Raw genomic sequence first — 9747 nt, forward strand, 5'->3', positions numbered from 1 at the left:
TACCGTGAGATCGAATGTAAAGCCAGTACCATTCTCGCGCCTCCCCGTCTAACAATCGATGAAAATCGCGTAAAATATCGCCCCACGAGCACACGTATTGTCCTTTTAAATATCCCAATCGGAACAAGAAGTCTTCAATTGATATCGAATCGCGATGCCCTTGATAATTATTCCCCACTTTTCTATGTTAATCTCTGGTCGGCTAAATTCTTTGTTATTTTCTTTTCCAGATGGCGGACGATCGACTTCGGGGCGAGCTGCTGGTATCCCTACACCTGCTATTGGCGGTTGGCGTGTGGCGGTGGCTCATCGACAGCGAAAGCATGCGCATTTGACTGAGACATTGGAGCGTAATTATTTCGGTTAGTGTTATTCTGATTAAAATTCGTATTTATAGGTAGTTCCCCTGAGCGTCTGGACTCAAACTAATCAATACTGGAGTTGTGTCTTCTCCTTTTCTTTCGATTCCGCGACCTATTACCGCCACCTGAATATCCTGTCAACCCGGCATACTCTCGCGCATTTCTTTTAACAGAGTATGTTTTACTTCAGCCATCATCTCTTTTAAGACCGGCGCTAACTCAGTGCGAATGTCTCGAGCATTGTTCGAGGTGTTTATGGACATCCGGTTAGATTCGCTATGGTTAGTTGGAGGAGGCAGGGGAAAAGTCAAGATGGGTGCAGGTACTCCCACAGGGTGCGTTTCTTGGGATTCGTTTTGTTGTTTTGGGACAGCCCCTGTATTTCGAATCGGATTTCCCGGTATGTTATTAGAGTCTCACTGCCTAGGATCTACAGCAGTAGCCCCAACGTTACCACCCCCAATTCGATCCGATAGATCTATAACAGCTGGGTCTTTTGCGCATGGCGCTTTAGGGTCCGGCTTTTAGATCGCGTTTTATATGGGATTGACACACCTACCACCTGCCTATTATTGCTCACCAATAGCTTTTAATTTATTCGATTGTTTCTTTAACCCTCTGATTTACGTGCGGGGGGTTCAGATGACTTCGGGTTTTTTAATAGATAATTATTATTATTTTTTTTTTTTGAGACCTGATCGGAGCAAAACCGTATCCTAACTGTGAGAGCATATGCGCTTTCTGTAACTGAATTGTTTTAAAAATTATCTTTCTGGAAGACGTTGTGCTACACAATTCATAGTACACTTGCGGTCACACGTTTCTTTCCGTTCCAAGCGACTTACTGCTTTAAGCAATAAAGACTTGAAAAAAAATCAAATAAATAAACCAACTGAATCAATTTTCTAACTCAACTTCGATTATTGACTTTAATGACTTGAAAAAGGCTTTGTTTTATGACGATGTTTATAGCCGGGACTACTTCTGTCCGAATATGCCATCGGTGGGTTATTGTCAGGGACTGACGAAGTGCTCCCCTTTCATATACCGGTGCCATTAAATTTTAGTGGACTTCACTTAAACAAGTCACCTGGTTCAGAAAAAGGTCACATCTAGCCAGGACCGTTTGGTTAGATGATCGAATTGTATGTATACTAATTAGACTTATTTTTAGATTGAAATTCTTTTATAACAAATGAACTATGTCTGTTTTTCTCACCGATTCCTATTTCTCTTTGTCCTGGTCTTCCCCAAAACGCTACTTTTGGCTCATTCGCGGGCGCCAATTCCAACCTGCGGCGCTGCTGTCAACCCTCTCGTTTTAGTTTGGGCGCCATATTAATTATTCTAACGTACACGTACCTGTTTATCCGCCCTCCTGTCGTTTTTTTTTTTTTGCTATCAATGTGGTGACCCGTACTAGCTCAGCATTTGTGTGTGGCGTGGTTCCCAACCCTTGGCCACATTGAAGCAGGGAGGATATTACAATCATCCTCGGCATCTTTCGTCTCACAGGAAGCCCAGCCAACCTTGGACGGCTCTTCCGGTTGGCGATTTACTGCGGTTCCCCTTTTTTAACTTACTCCTCTGGTCTCTTATCTAATACCCCTCGTGATCTTCCCCCTCCCTTCTATCAACATTTAACCAATCATTTTAGACTGCTTTCTTCGTTTAAAATATGGTACAATAAAAAATTTATTAACAAAAAGACATTATACATTTCATAAAATTCGCATATATGTACATGTGTACGCCAAGATTAGTATGTATGCATGTACGTATATAAGCTCGCCAAAAAAAAAAGAAACCAAACATCAACTCGGAAATTTACACAACGCTTTTAAAAACACTGGAAGCCCTAACCACCTACCTAAAAGGGCTCTCTTAAGAGGATATGCGAGATCTTCCGGACCGGATTTTCCCAGCCTAAACCATGTACTCTTTAGCAGACTAGTCGGTTTGGCGTTTCTTTCTCTTATTGGGTGTGGCCGAACAAGATGAATTACACCAAAATTTAATGGAATAAACACAAAAAGTTGAACCAAACAGAGCCTCTAAATCTACCCTATATACGTATATTACACCGCTCGGACTTCCTCTTTCCTGACTGTTGGATTCGCTGCTCTGAGTGCGCTGTTAAGTTAACAGCCTGGTTGCAGTCCCTGCTGACCAGTCAGTGGGTGATACCAAATAAATTTCCTGCGCTATTGGTGTGAGCTTTCCAAAGGGGTATTCCACGGATATGGCAATATACACATACGTATATATATAAAAAAAAAACTGTCTTACAGTTCTACCACTCACCAGTGAGTTGTGCCGCGCCCCTCTGCATCCACGTGCGATCGTTGGTTTTGGATATAATGGCACACAAGGACAAAAACCCAAAAAAAAAAACTCAAAAAACTACTCCACTATAAACTATTTTCCACAGCTACTTACATCTCGCCGGGGGACTCGCTGCTTACTTGATGCTCCTAGGGAGTGGGCGCTATATGAATTCAGCTCGTGGCCTGTCCTCCAACTCGTGGTCTTCCTTCCAACGAGTAGCCTCTTCTACGTGCAGTTCCTGCCGTGGACGGGTGTGTCTCCGCGGGATATTTGCGCGTGTAATCGGGGTCGTTCTCCCCCCAAACTTGCGATCCCGGATTTAAAAGAAAAACACGGCACTTATTTTATTTATTTTTTCTCAAAAAGAACGCACGTTTCTTACAATTTTTTTCGGTTGTAAAGACCAAACTTAAAAAAAAAGAACGAGTATTATTCGCGCACTGTGGATGCGGTTCTTGTTGAACACGAGGCAGATCTATGCTATGTCCTACAGTTACCCCCTTTTTATAGGCTGTTTTTTTCCACCTAGTGTTTTTCAAAACACCGTTTTTTTCGCATAGTTTTCATTGTTCTATTTGGCCAATCACAAGTGTGCACACCCTACGTCTATCCCTTTCCCGGCGAATTCCATTATTCACCACACCCCAACTCGAAGTCTGGCAGCCCCATCGCATGAAAGCTTTGTAAATTTCCCTTTTGTGGTATATTTTTGTTCCCTTTGATTTATTTGACATTTGCAACCCAAACAAAGGCAATCAACAATAAAAAAAAAATGCTGAATAAACATTATTTTCAATAAAAAATGTGAATTTGCTTTCTTCCGAGCGGGCCAAGGATTGTTCCTAAAAAGTGAAAGCCCAACGTGGGGAACACCCACCCTGAAAAGTAGTTATGTTGAATTAAATTTTGGTATTTTGAATAAAAAGCATGGGAAAATAGGATCGATAAAAATTTAGCAAAAACCGGGTTAACCCTTTCGCTATTTTGATGCCATATGGCGTCATGCTTTTTTGAATACTCACAGATTTAATTGAGCTTATCTGAAATTATATTTTTATATGCAACGCTGTAATGGGAAGTTTTATAAACTATATTTTAATAAGGAATTGTTATTTTTATCCTTAGTAGATGAAAAATTTCAATTTTAAAACTTTACTAAAATATCGACTTTCTTCTGCTTAGAAAGGTCTACATTAAAATACTATATTTTACCAAATAACCCAATAAATTAAAAACAAATAAATATGCTATAGTCTCCAAAATAGTGTCAAATATTGCTAGAGCTTGTAATTTAATTTAAAAAAGTGCTAATAAACGCGTGGTATATTTTTAAATGTGTATGATGCCATATGGCATCAATAATATTTGAAGGAGCTGAAATCCGCACCAGCAAATAACGATATATTTGTACAGAGAAATTGCAACTGGTAAATTTTTTAAATGAATTATTAAATCTATGGATGTACCAACATATTTTATTAAATTTTTGTGGTGTTATTTAATTTGATTTGAATAAAATAAAATACCATATTAATAATTCTTTGCATATTTTTTACACCAGTTAGTACAAATGATGCCATATGGCATCATTCCAAAAAACACTTTAGAATCGCATTTTGGAAAAAAATTAAATTGAATGTTATTATATTATGTATTAAGGATCATTTAATAAAAAAATTAGATTTTTAAAGCCCGAATCTAAAAAGATGTACCGAAAGGGTTAAGTCACTTATACCTAGGTGGATACATTAATCATTTTAGTTATAAAAATTTTTGAAACTTGGAAATTGAAAATTTTATGAAAAAAGAAAAATGTGCCACTGGGTATATCACTTCATTTAATTCAAGTTGGCATTATGAATATGTATAAATGGATCAGTCACATCTTGAAATATTTATTAAAATTATTGGATAATGAAAATTAATTTGAAAAAGGGTTTAAAGGATTTACCTCACTTAAGTATAAATAATGAAGATGAAGTTGACTACTGGGTTTAATCCTCTGAATCACTTATAGCTAAATAATGAAAAATGAATTTGAAAAATGGCTTTAATGCCTTGAATCACTTAAAGTTAAATATTGAATTTGAAAAAATATGGCTTTAATGCCATGATTCAATAATACAAGGTTGTGTAATTTGTGACAGCTAAAATTTGACACTCCTTTATCTAGATTTGTATTTTGGAAGTAGGAGAAAGGGGAAGAATGTGATCGCATTTTGCGAAAACGGTAGTAGAATGGTACTACAAAAAGTACGCAAAGTATACAATTAGAAGTAAAATGTGCATTATTAATTCTATGCGAATTTGCAATATATTTGGTGTTTTAATGGAAATATTAAGCAATACATAAAAATATGCATTTTTGATTTAAGTTATTCGTCATTTCCGGGAACAAATCTTGAATACCGACCGTTCAGCTATGCAAAAACGAAAAATGCAGATCAATAAAACTTTTTATGCTCATTTTAACCATGCCAAAATGATTTGGCGCAAGTAAAAAATGAAGAGGTTATAGAAGGTTAAAGTTCAGTTTTTAGATATTTTAAATATTAGCCGTCATCGATTCGCCAACAGTTAGCGAGTGGCGAAACGAACGAACTCAATGAGGTACAACCACACTCGCTATCGTCTATCCGTGCTAGCTAACTTTGTTGTTGCTTTCACATGCAAAATTTTTCGTTAAGCGACCGGAACTCAAACATAGCCAGCAGCGAAGTGGCGAATCGATGACTATTAATATCTTATGAACTTTATAACCGATTAAAAAACTAATGACGTCACCATAAAGGTAATTAATTTGTCCTTCATCTGATGTACATAGTTTACAACTTTTTATATTTTCAAACCAAAACCACTAAAAAACGAAAAAAAATGTTATTTTTTCATGAAATAACCTTTTTTGAAAAACCTGCATAATTAATGGTAAAGAAATTTATATTATTTAGAAAGTACAAGTTATTATCTTTAATTCGATATTACATATTTTATCATGATCTACTTTTGGGTTTCAACAATTTAGTGATAATAAAATATACAAATAAACCTCTTATATCTTCTTTATTTTTTACCTGCGCCAAATAATAAATAAATTTGGTATCGTTGAAATCAGCGTAAAAAGTTCTATCAATCGGCATTTTCGGTTATTTTATAGCTAAACGGTCGCTATTCTACTCTTGTTCTAGAAAATTACGCAAACGAAAGTGACGCCAACGAATATTTAGTATGAAGAATTTTTGGTTTTACTTCTAATATCACTATAAACTATGGAGTAAGCAACATTCTGCAAGCAAAGGAGCCGATTTTATATGTGGGAGCGAGAAGACTGTTTTATTACAAAACCTTTCTATTATTGAATTATGCTTTAATGCCTTAGTTCGCTTAAAGTTAAATAATGAAAATGGAGTTGGAAAAATGGCTTTAATGCCTTGAATCACTTAAAGCTAAAAAAAAAATGAGAATAAAGTTGAAAAATAGGTTTAATACCTCAAATCACTTAAAACTAAATACTGAAAATGAATTTGAAAAGTGGCTTTAAAGCCTTGAATCACTTAAAGCTAAGTATTGGCAAATGAATTTGAAAAAAAAATATCTATGTTAAGAAATCGAAATTTTCAACACGTGTGTGTGTCGGTCTAATGTGCCATAGTCGCAAAAAAGAAAATGGTAGGTCTTACAAAAACGTTTTATGAGGAATATACATGAGTACATACATATTTAAATTTTAAAATCTAATCAAACCACCCGCTGCTATGATCCCTCGCTGCCGTCTCATCGCCTTGAAAATGCTTGCTGCTGTTTTCGCAATACTTGCTGTTGTTCTGCTACTTTGTAATAGTTTCGGTGTTGTTGTGAATTGGCTATAGCGAGTTTATTCGTGTGCTTGATGGACTTGCACGACTGTACTTTGGTGGTGTGGTTTCTTAACTGTTACTTAGGTGGCTTGGGTTGTACGCATATGTATGTATGTATAACGGATGCTCACTAAATGGCGTTAGATGCCGATATGCAAATATGTATTTGCTGTTGTTGGCAGCAGTACTTCCTGTTGTACCCAGTACAGTTGATGAACGGACACCGTGCCGTTTTAAGTGCCGTTTTAAGTGCCGTTTTGAATGGCGTTATGCGGTTTATGAGGTACTGCTGGTGTAGGTGGTGGCACGGCTCCCCGTTATGCGAGAAGATACACGGGACAAAAATGCAGCGCGGGTTTTTGTGCGGCGCTATACGGGTGACATTGAACTGCACCCCGTTATTGCCTACCGCAATGAAATTCTGCTCGCCACCACCACCACTGTGTCGCAACAGAAGCACATTGGACACGCCTGCCGTCCAGGGTGTCAAAAAATTGATTTCCCCATGGTCACGCTCACCGTCACGGTCGCCATGTTGGGCCCCAGCCCGCTCATTTGGGTGACACACATGCTCGTATCAAAAAAAGTAGCACTCGCTTACCCTGACTCTTCCTTGCGTAAACTCCTTTGGAGAAACACTCCGCTGATATGGTTGGTGTTACAAAAATGACCTCGTGGCAAATGGGCTGCTGTATTAGCGGTTCCTGCCGGGTCCTTACTCCGCCGCTGGAAAAACTCTTAAAGTCGCCGAAACGTTGTTTTGTTTCCAAAACTGACTGCGACTAATCACACGCGGTATACTACTTGCGGTTTTAAACAAATTAAAAACTGACTTGTTGATGAAATTAATATTTTTAATATATTATTCGCTACACAGAATTAGTGGACTACCTCAGGGTTTGAAGGCGTATGTATAATTGAATTTTCATTCGTTTTTTCACTCGGGTTATGTACCTGTGGAACATATGTTCCATCAGGGCTACCGACATTACGACGGCACTGAATAGTGCTGCCGTATTGTTAGCGATGCCAGAGGTTCTCCAACATAAGGAACGTCCGGCCATAGAAATGGAAATACTTAGCGTTCGATTAGAAAAAGAAAAATTGGAATTAAAAACGTTATATAACGTGTAAATATTTTTATACTGGCTCCTTTGGAATGGTCGAAGAAGTCGACGAATGTAGTAGTAATTTGTGGCACTACCCCAGACACCGGCGGCATATGTAATCATCGGCTCCAGTACTTGTCGATATATGACTACCACTTTTTCAGCGTGGATTCCCCAAGTGGGTCGAACGTATTTCCACAGATTCTTGAATATACGGTCCGTCTTAGCGATGGCATACCGCACATGGTTTGTAAACATTAGATATTCATCTTTTGTTACTCCTAGAAGTTTGATGGATTTTAGAAAAGGTATAGCAATACCATTCATACACAAGCTCGCTGATCTAGCTTTTTGTGTGAATGCAATTGCTTGGGTTTTAGCTTCCCCGAATGTTAGCTTAGCATCAAAACCCCACTGATGTATTTGACTCAAACAGGCATTTGTCATGCACTCAAGCTCTGCAAGTGTTTTTGCGCTGACGGTTAGTAATACGTCGTCGGTAAATGCTTGAATTTCACATCCATGCGGAAGTGACATAGACAGTAAATCATCCAGAGTTATGTTCCAGAAAATGGGACCACATATAGACCCTTGGATATAGCCCTTCGACATACTCTTTTTTGCTTTAGCGTCTGCATATTCTAGTTTAACCATGTGATCTTGGAGGTAGCTTCGTATGAGGTTGTAGATATTTTAGGGCATTTGGTAACGCGCAAGCTGAGTTAGCAGCATTGGACACCAGGCGCTGTCGAAGGCGGCTTTTATGTCTAGAGATACGCAGACTACCTGATATTACTTACGTTTTTTATCTTTGATATTTTGGATAGCATTGTAAAGTGCATCAGTGGTTGACGTGTGCTGCTTAAAACCATATTGCTTAGATAACCATAAATGGTTGCGCTCAGCGTGATACGATAGGCGCCCAATAAACCGCTTTTCCAAGAGTTTTCCAAAGACGGGTATTAGACCTATTGGTCGATAAGATGATAGGTCACCAGCTTCTTTTTTCGGTTTTGGCAGAATTTTTACGTAAGCCTCTTTCCATGCCTTGGGTAAATATCCTATAGTAATATATCGAGAGTGTTGAAATACCTCAATACATATATCAGATGTGAGGTTATATAGTCCCGGAGCTTTATTTGGATTTATTGAGCTTAATGCTTCCATGACTTCGTCTTCCGTAAAATCTTGGTCATTTGGTGTACTTATGAAAGCTTTTACCTGACTTCGAATAGGACGCTGCTTTACACTGACGTCCGGTTGTCGTCAGGATAGAAGTGCCGTTTTAACGCTTCTGCCATTTCAAAGCTTGTTTCAGTGAATCTACCATCTTCATGTAGAGTTGTCGGCGGCCGTTGCAGTTGCGCATCCTTTATGATACGATTTGTAATGGACCATACATCTTCTTTGCCCTGGTTGGTGCAGAATTCCCGAAAATTGTTTACAGATGCTTCCCTTAATGCTTTGGCGTATTGACGTTTGGCTTCTGCATGTAACACTGCAGCTGCATTGACGGGTTTGTGGTTCTTGCTTAACCAGTTGAGTTTGTGGTGGAGTTTAATACAATTTTCTTTGAGAACTTGCAACTTTTGATTCCACCAGGGATTAAACGATTTGACATCTTTTCTCATTTTCATAGATTCGCTAAATGAAAATCGTATGCTGTCAGTAAGGCTTTTAACTACATTATCGATTTCGATTGAGGTATAATTTTGAAAATTTGTGCTAAGTATTTTCAACTTCTGAATACTGTTTTGAAGACAGGCATGAAATTCGGGTCATTTTGCTGTTTTATTATTGAACAAATAGGGAGAAGTCTGCTTAGATGCTGTGATTTTATCGTGTTTCTCCAATTTGAAAGTTATGGCATTGTGGTCAGAGTTCTGAATTGCTTCGATGTTGTCCCTCCACTCCGCAAAGCCTGTATGAGATTCTATTTGTTTTATAATATACAGAATACATAATATGCATGGTCGGCTAAATCCTTCTTCAAATGAATACATACTTAGTACATATATAAATACCTCTTATATACGGAATCCAATACCACGTCATGTATGTACAATAAAAAAGGGATTTGGTTATTCTTTTTTT

The 9747-nt window shown here is 38.0% G+C and overlaps 1 protein-coding gene across 1 annotated transcript in view; it reads right to left on the reverse strand.

The window, feature by feature from the left end:
• The window catches only part of LOC118749121, a 58051-nt gene extending 48767 nt beyond the window's left edge, over window positions 1-9284 (reverse strand). Inside the window, exons 1-3 of the mRNA XM_036483890.1 lie at window positions 8981-9284; window positions 8454-8714; window positions 17-102 (exon numbers count right to left, since the gene is read on the reverse strand). Of these exons, the coding sequence (XP_036339783.1) occupies window positions 17-102; window positions 8454-8714; window positions 8981-9284 (651 nt within the window). The remainder of the gene's footprint in view (window positions 1-16; window positions 103-8453; window positions 8715-8980) is intronic.
• Window positions 9285-9747: the final 463 nt, after the last annotated feature.

Source organism: Rhagoletis pomonella, unplaced genomic scaffold, assembly GCF_013731165.1.
Source record: "Rhagoletis pomonella isolate Grant_MI unplaced genomic scaffold, Rhpom_1.0 Rhpom_scaffold_00014, whole genome shotgun sequence".
Taxonomy (NCBI): domain Eukaryota; kingdom Metazoa; phylum Arthropoda; class Insecta; order Diptera; family Tephritidae; genus Rhagoletis; species Rhagoletis pomonella.